Source organism: Cynocephalus volans, chromosome 7 (genome assembly GCF_027409185.1).
Source record: "Cynocephalus volans isolate mCynVol1 chromosome 7, mCynVol1.pri, whole genome shotgun sequence".
Taxonomy (NCBI): Eukaryota; Metazoa; Chordata; class Mammalia; order Dermoptera; family Cynocephalidae; genus Cynocephalus; species Cynocephalus volans.
In genome coordinates this window covers 156,069,289-156,088,499 of record NC_084466.1, presented here as the reverse complement: position 1 = coordinate 156,088,499, position 19,211 = coordinate 156,069,289, and the positions used below count along the sequence as shown (strand labels likewise).

Sequence of the window (19,211 nt, the reverse complement as noted above, 5' to 3'; positions counted from 1 at the left end):
GCTGGTGACAAAGGGCTGAACAACAACCCTGGAAAGACTGCATCTGACTCATTCCACGTGCTCTAAGTGACAGACATCAGCTAGTGAGCAGGCAGAAACCACATAGGGATAGGTGCAACTGAGGAGAATAAAGGACCTTCACCAACCAAGATGCACAAGGATGGGAGAGGACTGTGACTCTGAATCCAGGGTGCCCTGCAGTGTGGCAGAAAGTACTTACTTTATCCAACAGTAGTTTACAAATTGCTTTCATAGTCTACTAAAACTGACAAACAAATGTTACCACATAGAATGACAAAGCATCATGAATTTAATTAAGAAAAGAAAAACTTAAGAGACTTCAAAAGTGTGCCTCATTAGAGGCTGTCTTCGAAACCCACCCCCATCCTTCCCGAAGGAAACGTAAGACAGGCTGAAAAAGACTACACCAGATGCGATGAGATCACTGTTCGTGGAGGAGTTCAAAACTAGACTGTCATACAATGGAATATTGGCCACAGAAATGATGAAGTATTGATACAGCATCATAACTCATTAGTGATACACAAATTGAAACCATAACAAGATACCACTTTACTCCTACTACGATGTCTATAATCACAAAGACGAATAATAATAATAATAATAATGAGTGGGTAAAAATGCAGAGGAAGCAGAGCCCTGGTACATCGCTGGTGGGAAACGCAAAATATGGTGCAATGGTCTGGAGCAGTCTGACAGTTCCTCAAAAAGTTAAACACAGATTTGCCACAGACTCAATGATTTCACTCCTAGGTGTATGTCCAAAAGAAAGGAAAACACAGGCTTGCAGAAAACCTTGCACACAAATATTCACGGCAGAATTACTCATAATCGCCAAGAAAATAGAAACACAAATGTCCATCAACTGACGAATGGATAAACTGTGGAAAATCCATACAACGGAACAGAATTCAACGTTAAATAGAAATGAAGGACTGACACATGCTACAACACGGATGAGCCTTGAAAACCTTACAAGTGAAAGAAGCCAGACACAAAAGACCAAATATTGTACAGTTCAATTTATGTAAAATATCCAGAAAAGGTAAATCCACAGAGACAGAATGTAGGTGAATGGCGGCAGGGACAGTGGGGAGTGACTGCTAATAGGTATAGGGTTTCTTTTTGGGGTGATAAGAACGTTCCGAACGTTCCGTAGACAGTGGTAATGGTTGCCCAACTCTGTGAATACAATAAAAACTGAACCGTATAGAGTAAAAGGTGGAATTTTACACTATGGGAGTTACATCTCAAGGAAATTGTCATTTAAAAACAAAAACAAAAGAGGAAAAGGTGAGGTGGAGGGATAGCAAGGACACCAATGGATGGATGAGTCAGGTGTTTGGTCCAGATTTTTCCTGGACTGTTCAGCATATGCACAACCCACAGGGCCTTCCAGAAACCACAGGGGATCTCAAACTGTCACAGCCCTGAGAGCAAAAAAACCAGACTTGCTCCCACACCAGGGCTGGCCCCACTGCTCCCGCCTGTGCTGAAGAACTCTGCAACAGGTGCAAAAGCCTCACAAATCTCCCAATCCTACCAAGAGATCTGAGACCCATTGAGGCATAAAGTCATTGCATGCCACTGTACCACTACCACCTATCGATACCAGAAAATGCCACGTTCAAACGGCGGACAGTAAACCCACCCTGATCAAGCAGCATTCTGGTCTGGACAACAAGGGCTTAATCAACTCTGTGATTATTTGGGTCTATATCACCTCATTTCTTTTGAATGATTTTCCATTGTTTTCAGATTGTAAAATCTCTGCAAAGGTTAAAACTTGGTGCCATCTGCTAACAGCCTATGTTCCTGCCAACTGGCTCCCCAGGTGCCAAACTCTGGCTGGTCATGGTTCATGCAAAGTCCCTGAGTTAGGTCTACCAGTCCCACCCAGACAAAGGGCATGGTTAGCACACAGAAACACCTGCAGAGAACCAGAGCCCCGGTCGTCTGCGTGTAGAGCCACAGAGGCGCAGGGATGGCTTTGTTAAACACCCGCTCTCTCGAAGACTACCAACCAGAGGACCAAGAGGAAGCCAAATCTTTTACTAAACACAAAAATACCTTACACAATCTATCAAGAAATGCCACCTCCTACCACCAACTATAAATATACAGATGGGAGTCCTTGAATAAATGGAAGAAAACCCACAATCTGTCAGTGCCCCTAAAGACAGTAAAAAGGGCCTCCTGCAGGCTGGAGTCCCTCGAGTCCTGGCTTGCCATTAACAGCTGTGAAGCCTCAAACAAATCAAGTCACCTCTCTAGGCACACAAGGTACACAGGACATGCTGGCAGAGGGAAAGAATAAGGTCAGGCAAACTAGGTAAGGAGCCATTAGGTCATCCTGGCCCCCGTGCACAGGAAGGAGGGAGAGCACGAAGGCCATTTCCAGGGACAAACAACAGGATGTGATGATACACTAGAAACAGAGGATGGATGAGAACAGCAGGACATGATGGTTCTAGAACTTCCTGGTAAGCATGGCCACAGTCAAAAGAAATACATAATTCCTGTTGTGATACAGGGACTTAAAAATGAAAGAGGACATTTCATTAACTGTGCATCTTCTAAAGTATGCTCACTTATTCACCCAGTTTCAATCTGAATTAGGAAATTTGCAGAAACCACGAAAATTCAAAATGCAATTAAAATTGTCCAAACCATTGGTAGAAGACCAGGACTGAAAAGACAATTAAAATTTAAAGATTAGGAAGGACATGTCTGAAAGGTTATACAAGGAACTTAGGACAGTGGTATGAACAAATTAATTTAAGTATAAGCTAAGCACATGGCTGGATAATGAAGGCCATTTCAAGTAATTAATTTTTACAGAGATAAAGTAGTTTCCTTCTGCTGTCACCTCTCCCGGAGGGTGAAGAACGGAGGCAGCGACAGGAAGGCCTGGCTGTAGAGACCATACTTGCGCAACACCGTGAGTTGGGGACCAGCTCACATTACATTCCAGAGCCCACCAGGTGTGAGGCTAAGAAATAAGTCCAAGGAGAGGCCAGAGAGCCACCAAACCCACACACCCCAAGTCAGCCACGCCGGAATAGGCAGGAGCCGAGAGACCTCCAGCCCAGGTCAGTCCCCACTGACTAGAGAGGCCCAAGAACTGCCGGGCCCACATGCCCAGAGACAGCCATGCCAGAACAGGCAGGCACCACAAGACACCCAGTCCAGGCTACTCCCCGATGCCCAGAATTGGCAGTCCCTTCAGGATCCAGGCCAGACACCAGGGTGGAACAAATGGACCATGATACCCCCTGCCACAATGACTAAACACCAAAGGAAAGATACCAGAAATATGAAAAATCAAGAAAGTACATGACCACCAAAGGAAAATAATAACTGTCAAGCTCTAGATCCTATAGAACCAGGAAGTCATTGAAATGACTGATGAGGAATTTCGAGCAGCAATTCTAAGGAAACTAAATGAGATACAAGAAAACCCAGTTACACAACACAATAAAATGAGATAAAATATACAGGAACTGAAAGAAGAAATGTACAAAGAAATCAATGCCCTGAAAAAGAATGTAGCAGAGTTTGTGAAACTGAAAGATTCATTCAACGAAATAAAAACACAACAGAGAGTCTAACCAGCAGGCTAGAACAAGCAGAAGAGAGAATTTCTGACCTTGAAGACAGGCTGTTTGAATTAACCCAGGCAGACAGGATAAAAGAAAAAAGAATTTAAAAAATTGAAGAAAATCTAAGAGAGATAACAGACAACCTTAAGCGCTCAAATATCTGAATCATGTGTAATCCAGAAGGGTAGGAAAAATGAAATGGCATTGAAAACATACTCAACAAAATAATAGCAGAAAACTTCCCAGGTAAAGGGAAAGTTACAGATCTTCAGATTCAGGAGGCCCAAAGATCCCCAAACATACGCAACCCAAAAAGGTCCTCTCCAAGACACATTATAGTCAAACTATCAATACTCAAAAGACAAAGAGAGAATCTTAAAAGCTGCAAGAGAGAAGTGGCAAGTCACTTATAAGGGAGCCCCAATCAGACTAACATCAGACTTTTCATCAGGAACCCTAAAATCCAGAACAGAATAGGATGATATATTCAAAATACTAAAGGACAAAAATTGCCAGCCAAGAATACTTTAACCAGTAAAGCTATCCTTCTGAAATGAAGGACAAATAGCATATTTCTCAGACAAACAAAAACTGCAGGAGTTCACTACCACACGACCAGCCTTACAAGAAATTCTCAAGGGAGTACTGAGTTTGATACCTGAAAAACAACCATCATTGCCATGAATACTCAAGAAATAACAAAATCTAACAGTAAAACAAAAATACTAACATTAAAGAGAAAAAATAGTTTATCTACCACCCAAAGAAACCAACAAACATAGAAGACAAACAGAAAATCAGAAAGAAAGGAACAAAAGATACTTAAGACATCTAAAAAAAAATCAATACATGCTAGGAGTAAATCAACACCTTTCAATATTAACTCTTAAAGTAAAAGTATTAAATTCCCCATTCAAAAGATACAGACTGACTGACTGGATTAAAAAGATCAACCCAACAATATGCTACCTTCAAAAGACTCATGTCACCTGTAAAGGCACACATAGACTAAGAGTGAAAGGATGGAAAAAGATATACCATGCAAATAGAAATGAAAAACAAGCTATACCATGCAAATAGAAATAAAAAACAAGCTAGACCATGCAAATAGAAATGAAAAACAAGCTGGAGTAGCTATTTGTATACCAGATAAAATAGATTTTAAAGCAAAAACCATAAAATGAGATAAAGAAGGCCACTGTATAATGATAAAAGGATCTATCCATCAAGAAGACATAACAATCATAAATATGTATGCACCCAACATCGGAACAGCCAGATTTATAAAGCAAACACTGTTGGACCTAAAGATTGAGATAGACACTAACACCATAATAGTGGGGGACCTGAACACCTCACTCTCAACATTGGACAGATCATCTAGGCAAAAAATCAATAGAGAAACACAAGATCTAAACAACACTTTAGACCAATTGGACTTGGCAGATACCTAGACAACATTCCATCCAACAACCTCAGAATATTCATTCTTATCATCAGCACTTGGAACATTCTCCAGGACAGATCACATATTAGGTCACAAAGCAAGTCTCAACAAATTCAAAAAAATTGGAATTATTCCATGTATTTTTTCAGATCACAATGGATTAAAATTAGAAATCAATAACAAACAAAAATCTGTAAACTATACAAACAAATGGAAATTAAACAGCATTCTACTTAATGATATATGGATCCAAGAAGAAATTAAACAGTAAATTAAAAAATTTCTTGAAACTAAGGAAAATAATGACACATCATACCAAAACCTGTGGGATACTGCAAAAGCAGTACTAAGGGGGAAATTTATTTCATTAAATGCTTCAGAAGAATGGAAAGATGGCAAATAATCAACCTAACACTTCACCTTAAAGAGCTAGAAAAACAAGAACAATCCAAACCCAAAGTTAGTAGATGGAAAGAAATAATTAAGATCAGAGCAGAACTTAATGAAATAGAAACCTAAAAAACAATACAAAAGATCAGAAACAAAAATTGGCTTTGTGAAAAGATAAATAAAATTGACAAACCTTTAGCAAGGCTAGGAAAAGAAGAGAGAAGACCCAAATAACAAAACTTAGAACCGAAAAGGTGATATTACAACTGATACCTCAGAAATACAAGGAATCATTAGAAACTACTGTAAACAACTACGTGCCAACAAATTTGAAAATCTGGAGGAAATGGATACATTTCTGGACACATACAAACTACCAAAACTGATACAAGAAGATAAAGAAAAATTGAACAGACCAATAACAATGAAAGAGATTGAAGCCATTATCAGAAGGCTCCCAACAAAGAAAAGCCAAGACCAGATGGGTTCACTGCAGTGATCTACCAAGTCTTCAAAGAGGAATTGATACCAATTCTCTACAAACTGTTCCAAAAGATTGAAACAGAGGCCATTGTCCCAAACTCATTCTGTGAGGCAAACATCACCATGATACCAAAACCAGACAAAGATACATCAAAAATAGAAAACTACAGGCCAATATCCTTCATGAATATAGACGCAAAATTCCTCAATAAAATACTAGCTAAGAGAATACAGCAACACACACAAAATTATACACCATGATCAAGTGGGATTCACCCCAGGGATGCAAGGTTGGTTCAACATATGCAAATCAATAAATGTGACACACCACATCAATAAAAGCAAAGACGAAAACCGTATGATCATCGCTATAGACACTGAAAAAGCATTTGACAAAATTTAACATTCGTTCATGATAAAGACTCTTTACAAGTTAGGTATAGATGGAAAGTATCTCAACATAATTAAAGCCATATATGATAAACCCACTGCCAATATCATCCTGAATAGGGAAAAGCTTAACTTTTCCCTTAAGAACAGGAACTAGACAAGGATGCCCACTCTCACCACTCCTATTCAATATAGTGTTGGAAGTACTAGCCAGAGCAATCAGAGAAGAGAAGGAAATAAAGGGCATCCAGATTAGAAAAGATGAAGTCAAACTGTCCCTGTTTGCAGATGATAAGATCCTATATATTGAACAGCATAAAGCCTCTACAAAAAAACTCTCAGAGTTAATAACTGATTTCAGCAAAGTAGCAGGATACAAAATCAACACACAAAAATCAATAGCATTTCTATACTTCAACAGTGAACATGCTGAAAAAGAAATCAAGAAAGTCAGCCTATTTACCATAGCCCCCCAAACGATAAAATACTTAAGAATAAATTTAACCAAGGATGTGAAAACTCTCTATGAAGAGAACTACAAACCACTGTTGAGAGAAATTAAAGAGGACACAAGAAGACAGAAAGATATTCCATGCTCTTGGATCAGAAGAATTAACATAGTGAAAATGTCCATATTACCCAAAGTGATCTACAGATTCAATGCAATCACCATCAAAATTCCAATGACATTTTTCTCAGAAATGGAAAAAACTATCCAGATATTTATATGGAATTACAAAAGACCACGCATAGCCAAAGCAATCCTGAGCAAAAAAAAAAAAATAAAGCTGGAGGCATAACACTACCTGATTTTAAACTGTATAATGTTGCAATAACCAAAACAGCATGGTAATGGCATAAAAACAGACACACGGATCAATGGAATAGAACAGAGAACCCAGAAATCAACCCATACACCTATAGCCATCTGATCTTTGACAAAGGCACCAAGTCTACACACTGATGAAGAGACTGACTCTTCAGCAAATGGGGCTGGGAAAACTGGATATTCATATGCAGGAGAATGAAACTAGACCTGTACCTCTCACCTATACTAAAATTAACTCAAAATGGATTAAAGAATTAAATATACATCCTGAAACAATAAAACTCCTTAAAGAAAACATAGGGGAAACACTCCGGAAAGTAGGAGTGGGTACAGAATTCATGAATAGGACCCCAAAAGCACAGGCAACTAAAGATAAAATAAACAAATGGGAATACATCAAACTAAAAAGCTTCTGCACAGCAAAGGAAACAATCAACAGAATAAAAAATCAACCAACAGAATGGGAGAAAATATTTGCAAAATATACACCTGACAAAGGATTAATATCCAGAATATACAAGGAACTCAAAACAACTTTACAGCAAAAACACAAATAACCCAATTAAAAAATGGGCAAAGGAGCTGAATAGGCATTTCTCAAAGGCCAACAGACACATGAAAAAACACTCAAGATCACTTTAGCATTCAGAAAATGCAAATCAAAAAAACTTTGAGATGCCATCTCACTCCAGTTAGGATGGCTAATATCCAAAAGACTGAGAATGATAAATGCTGGCGAGGTTGTGGAGAAAAAGGAACCCTCATACACTGTTGGTGGGACTGCAAAATGGTGCAACCTTTATGGAAAATGGTATGGAGGTTCCTCAAACAATTACAGATAGATCTACCATATGACCCAGCTATTCCACTGCTGAAAATATATCCAGAGGAATGGAAATCATCATGCCGAAGGGATACATGTACTCCCATGTTTATTGCAGCTCTATTACCAATAGCCAAGAGTTGGAACCAGCCCAAATGTCCATCATCTGATGAGTGGATAAGGAAACTGTGGTATATCCACACAATGGAATACTACTCTGCTATAAAAAAGAATAAAATACTACCATTGGCAATAACATGTATGGACTTAGAGAAAATTATATTAAGTAAACAAGTCAGGCACAGAAAGAGAAATACCACATGTTCTCACTTATTTGTGGGAGCTATAAATAAATAAATCAATAAATATACAAACAAATAAAGAGTGGGGGGGAAGAAGACACAACAATCATAGCAGTTCCTTGAACTTAAGAAAAGTGAACAGATATGATGTAGTGGGGGTGGAGAGAGGGAGTGGGGGAAAGCAGAACAGGTAAAAGGACACAAAAATCAACTACAACATATACTTAGAAGTTAAAATTTTAAAAAATAAAAAATAAAAAGAAATGAGTCCAAGCCCATATGGGAAGAAAATGGTCAAGACAAGACACTCAGTGCCACGGTCTTTCTAGCACAGCACATGCCTCACCGAGTCACTCATAGAGGGTCTCAGGGAGTCATGAGCCAAGGCAGATGATGATGATGACAGTAATAACAACCATCACGATAACAACACAAAGAGCTAACGCTCACTGAACATCTCCCATGGGCCAGACACAGGCTAACGTATCTCATCTAACCCTCCAGCAACCGTAGGAGAAGGCACTAGTGTTATCTTCTTCTTACAGAAAGGGAAAGTGAGGCTTAACGAGGTTGTGTAACTGTTGTTGGTCCTGCAGTGAGGACCATGGTAAGAGGAAACATGACTGAAGACTAGGCTGAATCCAAAGCCCATCCCCTTCACAGTTAACCCAGACAGACCACCCAAACCAGAATCCAAGAAGCATGCTGCCCACTGAGAGGTGTATGTGACTATCTGTTAAAGAGGTTATAACCAGAATCCTACGCTACCTTGGAGTCAGTGCCTACATCTGTAATATAAGTAAAAAACAAGATGAACATCCCTCAGGGGTCCACGTTACCTTCACCACTTCACCCCCATCGACTTTCATCAGCTGCCTCAAGTTCTGCTGCAGCAAGTTGGTGTTCGATCGCCACTTCAGGAGCCCCAGAAGGTCCACTGGAAGCAGAAATCAAAAGTCAGCTCCTTCCAGCAAGAACTGTGTCTCTCTTCTTCATGTAGTTGTATAGAGGTTCTCTATAAAACTTTTTGAACAGAAAAAACAACCCTATTCTGTAAGGTTCACCAGCCGAAGATCATAATACTTCAGAGCAATATAGTTAACACCTAGTATGGTTCAGTTCATTATTTCTGACTACATTTACCACGAAATAACTTCCATATAGAAGCTTTAAAAATGCTTTTGGGAACCTAAGAAAAAGCAACACTGGCCTTTCCAATCTACAAGAAGGCAGTCTCAGAGCATCACAGACCTGGAAGAGGACTGCTCACCAGAAAGTGCTTCCCTGGTCATTTCTACCATGTGGTTTGTTTCCTGCTTGAGAACAAGCTTTTTTTTTTTTTTTTTTTTAAGATAAAATAATATAAAAGAACTAATACAAATTCAGGTACTGAAACAGCAAGGCAACGGTATGCAAGGTGACAGACAGTTCCTGCAGCTATAACAATCCTTGACTACTGACAGCACTCCCGCATCAACTTTCCCATTCTCACCCAGGTCTGAGCTTCCATTGCTGTTTGCTCTCCTTATAGCTGTGTTTTATTTGTTGCTTTTTAAATAGAAAATCAAGGACTGAATATACTGGCTTTTAAAGGCTCAATGCAAAAGGCAGTGTACAGAAATGATTTTGTTTAAGGAATCAAGATGTCCTTTAAGGTAGGGAGCCAAAATCTGAAAACTCTCTAGGAAAGTACATGTGCATAAACAATTTTCTCCTGTAGTTATATGAATATCCCATTACTCGAAAAATACAATTAGTGAAGTTCATCTAATTTACTATCTATGCTCACCAAGAACCAACTACAGCTACAGAAATTGTCTGCACAGAGAAAGAAAAATCAGAAACAAACCCTAGTTAATACTGAAAAGAAAAATATAATTTTGGCTGTAGGTAGAATTTCAGTTAACAAGGACACCCATCATAATTTCAAGATCAAGCCACACAAAAGGCACACATGTAATGAGTGTCAAAACATATGTTTTCATTAATTTGACCTTACTCCCAAGGATAGCTGACAAAGAGTTATAAATGGGAAAATGTGAAGGGGGCACCACCCAAAGGTATTGTGGGATATGTGAAATGTCAGTTAAATTCCAGGGGGGGTCACTCAGCAACTATATCACCTTGGGCAGGTAACTTCACCTCAGTTTTCTCATCTGAACAATGGGTACAATGCTGCCTAATTCACAGGAATGCTGCAAGAATCAAATGGCATGACACAGAGAAAGCACTGAGCACAATGCCCAGCACAAAGTACCAACAGCAGCAGTCATTCAAAGAGGTGATCTGGAATTGAGAGAGTAACCCATTCATTGTGGAAGTTAACATGTTTCAATGTCTTTTTTTTTTTTAAAGGTGACTGGTAAGGGGATCTTAACCCTTGACTTGGTGTTGTCAGCACCACGTCCTCCCATGAGAGCTAACTGGTCATCCCTATATGGGATTCGAACCCGTGGCCTTTGTGTTATCAGCACCACACTCTCCCAAGTGAGCCACGGGCCGGCCCTAACATGTTTCAATTTCTAATCAAAAGTGAAATAATGAGAAACACTACATCCCGCCTGGACACACTCTTGGTCTCAGAGTTAAGGGAGATTTCCAACTCACAAAAGTTCCCAGTGATTCTTTACTAGAGATTAATTAATAATCCGGATCCCATTCATTCAAAGTTGTTGGCACACTGAATATGATTCAGACTAGGATTTACCTCTGTATTGTAAATTTGGGAAAAGGTACAACTAGGCAAATTAGCAGCGGAAGAACAACTTGGAGGAAGGGGAACAGGTATGAAGGAAACAGCTTGCCTGGCCCCCTTGAAGCCGCCCATGTCAGACGAGGCTTTCCTCTCTATTCCTTTATTCCGGGGACTCACTGCAGTTTGGTCCCTAACTATTCTTTGTTGCATGACTCATTTCTCCCTAATCATATAGTAAGTTAATTCAGGAGAGGAATCATATCTTATACTTCTTTCCGTATCGCCCATAGCATGCAGCATAATGCTGAAAACAGAGATGTTTAATACAAACCTCGATGAATAATTCAGCCACTGCTTCTCCCTAAGTAATGGAACTTCACAGTAACAGATCATGGCTACAGAAAAATGACTCCCTCACATGAGAATCTGGGAGTTGATGCTTAGATGCCAACTGGGCTAGCTCCATGTTGTGCACACCTGACATGCCATCATTCCAAAAAGAGGAACCGTTGCTGGTATATAATGAAATCCAAAAGACTTCCCCTTCCTCCTGGTGAGCAGCCTCACACTGGAATTCCTTGTTGCCCGGCAACAGCCGCTGCGGAGACCAGGGTGCCCTCTCCCTCAGTTCCAGGGAGGGAGTCACCTGCGGCTCGTGAGATTCAAGGAGCGTGAAAGTGAAAGGAGGATGAACACCAACCTCCTGGGAGACTGCCTGCTTCACAGTCCTCTTCCCCAGGGATGTGTGGGTTAAGAAGGATTCTTTGGAATCCTTAGGTTCTGAAGTGGACGGGCCTCAAAACATAACTACTATTCAGAACATTGCTTTGCAGGGGAAAATATGTTCAAGTTCCAAATAATACCTTTCAGACATGTTTTTGAAACATGGCCCATGTAAGAGATGGTGGCTTCCTACAATGTGAAAATGGCAATACACAGCAGCTCTCATTCATGTGGCCCCTACCGAAAAGCTAAATGACAAACGTATGGGGTGGAGACCGACCCAGAGATGTCACTTTTGCCCTGGGTTACGTGGGCTCTGGATGCTGTAGGCTGTCAGGCAAGCAGGACTATGAGGGCCACATCCAAAGAGTAACATTTGTCACATGGGACATCCTTTCCATAACCCAGCTCCAAGCTGGGGCTCACCTGCTGACCCCAAGTTCTCTGGGCACTAAACTTTACAACTCCCTGTGCATTCTCCACCCCACCCCCCCCAGGCTTGCACAGATCCAATCCCTCAGTCAAAGCTTTTCACTTGCTCGTGGAGATTACCACACAACCACAAACTGGGACCCTTCATATATGCTTCAGGCAAAACATGATGATCAAGGTAACATTAGAGAAATGTATCCCAGTGGCCGAAAAGCTTTTATAACCAAAGGTATCCAAATGGCCTTAAAGTGTCTATATCCAAATGTATCCATACGGCCTTAAAGCATCTGTCTCCAAACATACCCAAATAGCCTTAAAGCAGCATTTGACTGATTTAAAGCACCGTTGTTCGTGTGCCCCCCACACTAAGCAATCACTCATGAGACCAGCACTGGGAAGGCACAGCTTGTATAGTCTAATACAAATGAGCAGCAAGCACTGGTGCAGAAAGTTTTAAAAGCACGTGGCACAGGGGTGGCACACCCAAACACTCAGGACACCTAGCACATTTTCCACTACAATGGCGTGGCTTCCAAATAATGGGTTTACTTCTCTCCTATGTTTATCCTGTTCAAGTCCAAATGTTGACTGTCCCTTGGGCAAATCCAAGACTACTGCCTTGACTACAGACAACCCCCAGAGACCCAATTCATGATAGCAACAGACATTAATAACCAAAATCCATATCAGGCAGTTAAGAGGAAAAAATTGGATTTTCAAGCTCAGTTGCAAGAGAGCTTAAAGTCACTCCCCACAGCTGTGATACAGTCACATTTGGGGGATGCAATTTTTAAACACAGGATTTGTGCAGAGGAGCCTCTGCCTCTTCCAACAGCAACGGTGTGCCCTGAATAAGAAATACCCCCGCCGGACAGCAATGTCACCAGGGAGGCTGCAAGTGGTGGTAAGGGAACTTAGAGCAGCATGGCAGGCCCCAGCACAGGGACACTAGGGCCAGCTGATGACTGATCTCTGCATTAAGGCTGAGCTTTAGTGTATGTGCATCAGCAAGAGGTGTCTTATCTCATACCTCGAGGGGACTAGAAAATATCACCCAAACCAAGTTTTTAAACAAAGATAACCAGTAATCATCTCAGTGAGTAGCTGGGAAAGAAAAAGTCCACAGTCCACGTAACCTCCACCTAGTAGCCCTTGAGGCAGGCATTATTCCCATGTCTACAGACAAGGAAAATAAGGTTTAGAAAGGTTCGGAGGACCTGTGTCCAAGGTCGTTCCCAGGGTGAACACAGGCACAGGGCTAGGGTTCAGTCCCAGGTCTTCGGTCTGACTACAGATCTCCTGCATTTTGCCTATGCCATGCTACCTTCCTGTGGCCGAAAAGCATTTTAAGGAGTATGTTCATTGCTTTATCTCCCTTTAAGGTGAATCCTTAGACCAAAATAGGAGTGTGAATTTTAAATTATGATCAATGCCCCCTCCTCTTTCCTAGTGCATCCACACCGCACAGGTCATTGCTAAGGATGCAGTGAAGTTCTTACAAGCAGTGTCCATGCACCCACAGAAGACTCCTCCACTCAACAAGGACATGAAAAAGACGCAGTGGAGAAAGAACAGTCCCTTGGGTGAACACATCTCTGTTCCCAAACTCACCATTCTGGGTCAGTTTGGTGGAGCACACGAGCGTGGAGATCTGGAAGGAATCTTTGCTGATGGTACAGCTCCCGAGACTCTGCATGCTCCTGCCCGTTGCTGAGTGGCCCTTTTCTTCCAACTCTGCCTTTGTGGAGGGCAGACTCAAGTACGTTGCAGCATCTTCCAGCTTCTTTGCTTCGGCCTGTGGGTTTTGTCACGCAATTTATCAAACACAATTCACAGTGACACAATTTTTCCCATCCTTCATTATCCTTAATCCTTTTAACAATCATGACATCTGATTTTTACATTGTTTTAAACTATGCATGTTAATAATTTCCCTTATTCAAGTAGATTAATTCACATTCAGGGCATTTTTATACAGCACCTAATATGTTATTGTATATCATCTTGTCTCATCAGAAACAGCAAAGGGCTGGTCATTAAAAACGTTCATTTGCATGGTTCAATGTAGCTAGGTAGCTCTCTCATAATGATGGGAAATGTCAGCTCAGGTCAGGAAGCACAGGAAAGACTGCAAGAGTCATGCCAGCGATACTGCACCAATGAAACACACACCTTGTAGACGATGAGGTCATGCTCCCCGTCTCTCAGAGTGGTCCCATCGTATCTCATTAGCTTTACAAACGCTAGTGCAAATATTTTCTCAGATTTATCCTTAGCTGCAATAAAAATCAGTAATTATCTTCAACTATGGTCATGTCAAAATTACATTGTAAAATGCTACAAAGGCTACCTTTACAAAAACAATGACAAAATGGTATTGACAGATGCTAAATGCACCATGTTCACCAGTAGGAAGACTCCTGTCACAAAGGGATCAGTCGTCCTCAAATGAATGTAAATTCAAAGCCGTTCCAATTAAAATCTCATGGAAGAAAGAAATTTTTCATGGACCTTGGAAACTGATTCTGGAATAAAGGGCCAAGAAGAGCAGGATGATTTTGAAGGAGAATGTGTGGGAAAGTCTGCAATACTAGAATCCAAGAGTGACGGTAACGTGGAAACTCTGAAGACAGTGGGGCTTTAAAACAGGAACACACAGACCAGCAGGACAACAGACAAGGCCTGGAAACACAAGGCCATGGCAAGTGGCAGAGGCAAGGAGGCGGCAGACCATTCCACTAAGAAAGGCGCTCATCAGTAAGCTAGATTCCTGCCTCCCAACATCTACTCATGTCACTCACTGGTGACTGAAGTGTGAGTGTGAATTTGTTCCCTTTGGCAAGAAAGTTCATCCCCAGGTAACTGCACGAGGGCCTACTCCCTCATTTCATTCAAGTTTCAGCTGAAATGTCATCTCCTCCAAAGTGACCTCACCTTGTCTAAAATAGTAAACTAGTAGCCTGGTCATACTCCTTCCCCTCACCTAGTTTATTTTTCTTCATAGTGCTTATCACCACCTCATAGTCCTTATCACCACCGGCATAAAATAGTACCTGGCATACAATAGGTATGCTACAAATATTTGATATACTTTAGGAAATGACTAACAAACAAATTCTTTCAGATAATAAAGAAAACAAAACGTGGTGGTTTTTGTTAAAGGGTGACACAGTGAGAATAGGGACAATCTGAATGCACGGTCAGGAGAGGTCTGAGAAGACGGACAGCACATGAGCCAAGACGAAAATATTGCGAACAGAGCCTGATGCAGAGGCCCACAAGTGGAACAGGTGTGGCTCACATAGGGACAGAGGCCAGCGCGGCTGGTGCAGGGTGAGCAGTGAGAGCCAGAGGAGGCGGGAGTGGGCCAGGCAGGAACGGGCAGGAGTCTGAACTGCAGAACGTGCGTCACCATGAATCTGCAGTCTGAGTGCAGCGTAGAATACTGAGTTCCAGAGCTAGAAAATACCTTTAGAATTACATACCCAAAATTCTCTTTTCAGAGATGAAAGGACAGAGGTAGAAAGGGAAAGACCACACATCCACCCTCCTTGAGTAAGGGGCTCAAAATATTTATCCTAAGACCCCACCACATAAGATGTCCCATTAACCTTTGCATTCCTGGTATCCATCAGTATCTCGCACATTGTAGGTGCTCAGTAAATGCTGGCAAATTCAACAACTGAATGAATGACCGAACAATCAAAAATAAAGGGAGAAACAGAATAAAATACCTGTACCCTAGGAGTCTAAAAAATAACTTTGTCAAAGGGCACTGAACACATAAAGTATTTTAATGTTCAAGTGGCAAAGAACAATTCCTCCTAAGTTTGGGCTGACTTGAAAAAATAAAAACATGCCTCCGTGAGAGCTGCTGTGGCAGGGAAAGATGTGTGACAGAGATGTCAGCGGAGGCTTCAACAGATCCTCTGTGAGGTGGCACACAACAAGTGCACTTTCCATTAACATTCTCCATCTTCATGTCCAAGGAAGGGACTGAGTTTCACTACATGCTCATGAGCAGCCATGATGAGGTGGACGGTTCTATTACACGTGTATAGAACCTTAGGGACCACAGGAGGAGGATATGAGTTCTGGACAGTGGGCAGGGCTGCCCATCCCTGGACCCACCCAGGTAAGCCCACCACAATCAAGGCAAACTCAGCTCCTGGGAAACTGAACCCGGGGGCCACACATGCTTGAACTCATGCAAAACATGTTCCGATGCATCTGGAATTGCTAACATGTGTCGGGAAAGCATCTATCAGCACATCATCACCAAACCCTCCAGTCCCAATGACAGATCTGGGTGTGAGAAATCCCACCACTTGTTCCTTTGTTCAACTCCCTTTTACGGTGGAAAGCAGACCTATTTGACTAGGGTGGCCAATACGGCCTCAGTTCTTTCCACCTGTTTCTGCCCCAGGGTGTCTGCACACAGGCCCAGAGGAGAGGCCCAGACAGCCACCATCACTCTAGCAGCTGACATCCCAGGATGTCATCAGCAGCACACTTATGATGCACAACATGTCTGCAAAACCCCACAAGCTGTGGCAGTGGAGACGTCATTAATTATGCAAATGATTCTTGGTATGTCAGGTGATTGCATCTTGTCTATAATGAGTACTTAAAACTAACAAGAAAAACAGGATTTTGAAAATTAAAATGCTACAGAAGATATCCCTCTGCCCTAGTAATTTATTAATTAGAAAGGATGAGCTTGTTAAAAAGGAAGAGTGTGATTTTGAGATAAGTCTTTTGTGGACTCTAGACTACTGTCCTGCCCTGCTTCCTCCCTGGGCCCTCAGAGTCCCCCACTCTCCTGATGTCCCCAGGGTGATGTGCGTACAGGAGCCCTGGACTGCCCTCCAGCAGGGCTTACCAACTGAGAGGGTCTGGGCCCACTGCATCCATGCTCTGGCCGACTCCACGCCCTGTGCATCACTCATGCAGGGCACCGAGCCCACCACACTTACCATGCCTTGGCTGAGGCCACACCTGTGCCTCAAGCCTCCCCCATTCACCCAACCCCATTCTGCTCATGCCGCGCCTCTACCTAATTCATGTGGTGTTCCCCAGCTGCCATGCCCTAGTAGGTTCTTGCATTCAAACCTCACATGTCAGCTCAAACCTAAGCTCTTCAAGAGGAGAAACCCCAGCAGCTTGCTGTGTATACAGCAGGTGATAAGCAAAGACCAGGTGACGGAGTGGCCTCACCACTCCCCTAAGGTACTGGAGTATAATGCTCAGACACACAGACTGGGTTTGAACCAAAGCTCTTCCACTGCCTGTCTGGGTGACTTTGGGCCACTGACTAGAGTGTCTAAGACTCAGTTTCCTTATCTGTAACAAGGGAAGTAATGACAATAGTATTGGTGGCACATGGGATTCTTGTGAGGACTAACCCAAATAATATAGCAAAATCCCTGTGTCAGGCACATAGTGAGAGCACACTGAATGTAAGCTAACACTTATTGATAATTACTATCCTGTTGTTTCAGCCATGAAGGGTGCCATGTACAATCAGCAGACCCTTTGGGCAAGTACGGGATGCTCAGGCCCCATCCTCCTAGCCGGCCTTCATGCCCCTGCTCCCCCCACTTCCGTTTTGCAGGTGAGTGGCTTGAATATCAGAGCTTTCCTCCCGAGTCCTGGCATCATGGTCAATATCGCATCAGTGTCTATGGGAAATGCTCTGCCGAGCCCCAGACACCAGGGGCCACTGGGAAAGACAAAAAGTTTTCAGGTTTTCAATTGCAGGACAAAGAGCACTGAGAGCCCCTTTTTGAGAATCATTTGTTATAAATCAGTGACTTTTCTGATGAATGGAATAATATTACAAGTTCAACCAAAGACGGAAAACCAAAGAAAAAACAGGGAGTAGCAGTTATTACAGAAACTGGAGAAGAAAATTAAGTTCTCCTGAGATCTGCTCAATGAAAACAGAGATGAAAACATTTCCCAGGAATCAGTTAAGGTGGAAAATGAGCTGAAGTGTTGAGACCTCACTGCATTACAATAACCGAGTTCTAGAGCCATCTAGAAAAAACAAGTGTGGCCTACTGAGCTTTTCCCCTAGTTTTCCCTTGAAGAAGCCATGAGATAATAAAGTGTTTATTACTCACAGTCCTGTGATGATCTATGGCGGAAGGTAAATCGAAGGTGACTGCGGTTAGCATCCTCAATGGGAATGGCCACCTTAAGAATTGAAAAGGGGATTTAAGCACCTTTACCAACATCTTCTAGCATTAACAGCTTTATTCAACTGGACACACCAGGCACAAGTGGAAGAGTTTCTGCATCACAGTGAAAGTACTGTATATTTAATCCCCTATATAATTTTCTAAAGGCAAAATGCATTTTGAAAATTTAAACAAAATGATATTATAAAGGATGCCAAGAAGATTCTGTGAGACAGCTGGATTTTTTCTAAATGTTCTGATCCTTACTGTTATGATTCTATTTTTCAAAGTTGCCTTTTTGTTTTTAGCCCCATCAAGGAGGTATCTATATTCCCTCTGCAGTTGCAGTGACCTGCCCGCAACTGCAGCAAGAAAGCTTTCTTTTTGTTACATTACAGTGAAAGAAAAAAGACCTAATACACGTTGCCCGTAAGCCAAGACTGTCCCTGTTTCTCACATCTAACGTCTGTATTCCAAAGCCAACCCCTGGCCGGTTTTCAAATATTCAAGCTCCTGGTAGCAGGCTGGTGTTTACCATGGGGGCTACTGTGAATACACGAGTGTGGTGCATTATGAAAATGCTCGGTGTCCACACCACAGGAGCAGAATCTGTCTCCACAGCAATCACCTCCATATACTGTCATCTCTGTTTTTCCCCTTTTGTGTAAAGACAGCATGCCACACATAAAACAGACCTGAGAAGAGAAAGACAATAGCTATCTTTAAAAGACTCTGTCATCTGTCTCCATGAAAGTTCTATTTTTATGTCCAAAAGGAAATGAGAGTAAATGTATTCCAAGAAATGCCAGTGTGGTTCCTTAGCAACCTTGAATGACTTTGTGGGGAGAGCCACTCTGCCAGCCTAGAAAGACCCTCGGGGAGCAGCCTGGGG

At 42.0% G+C, this 19,211-nt stretch overlaps 1 protein-coding gene across 4 annotated transcripts in view; it reads right to left on the bottom strand.

The window, feature by feature from the left end:
* DOCK1 (dedicator of cytokinesis 1) overlaps positions 1-19,211 on the bottom strand; it is a 489,712-nt gene that overhangs the window by 366,369 nt on the left and 104,132 nt on the right. For all 4 annotated transcript variants that reach the window (XM_063103414.1, XM_063103416.1, XM_063103415.1 and 1 more), the window contains exons 16-19: positions 18,263-18,335; positions 14,310-14,413; positions 13,749-13,932; positions 9,127-9,224 (exon numbers count right to left, since the gene is read on the bottom strand). In XM_063103414.1, coding sequence (XP_062959484.1) covers positions 9,127-9,224; positions 13,749-13,932; positions 14,310-14,413; positions 18,263-18,335 — 459 coding nt within the window. The remainder of the gene's footprint in view (positions 1-9,126; positions 9,225-13,748; positions 13,933-14,309; positions 14,414-18,262; positions 18,336-19,211) is intronic.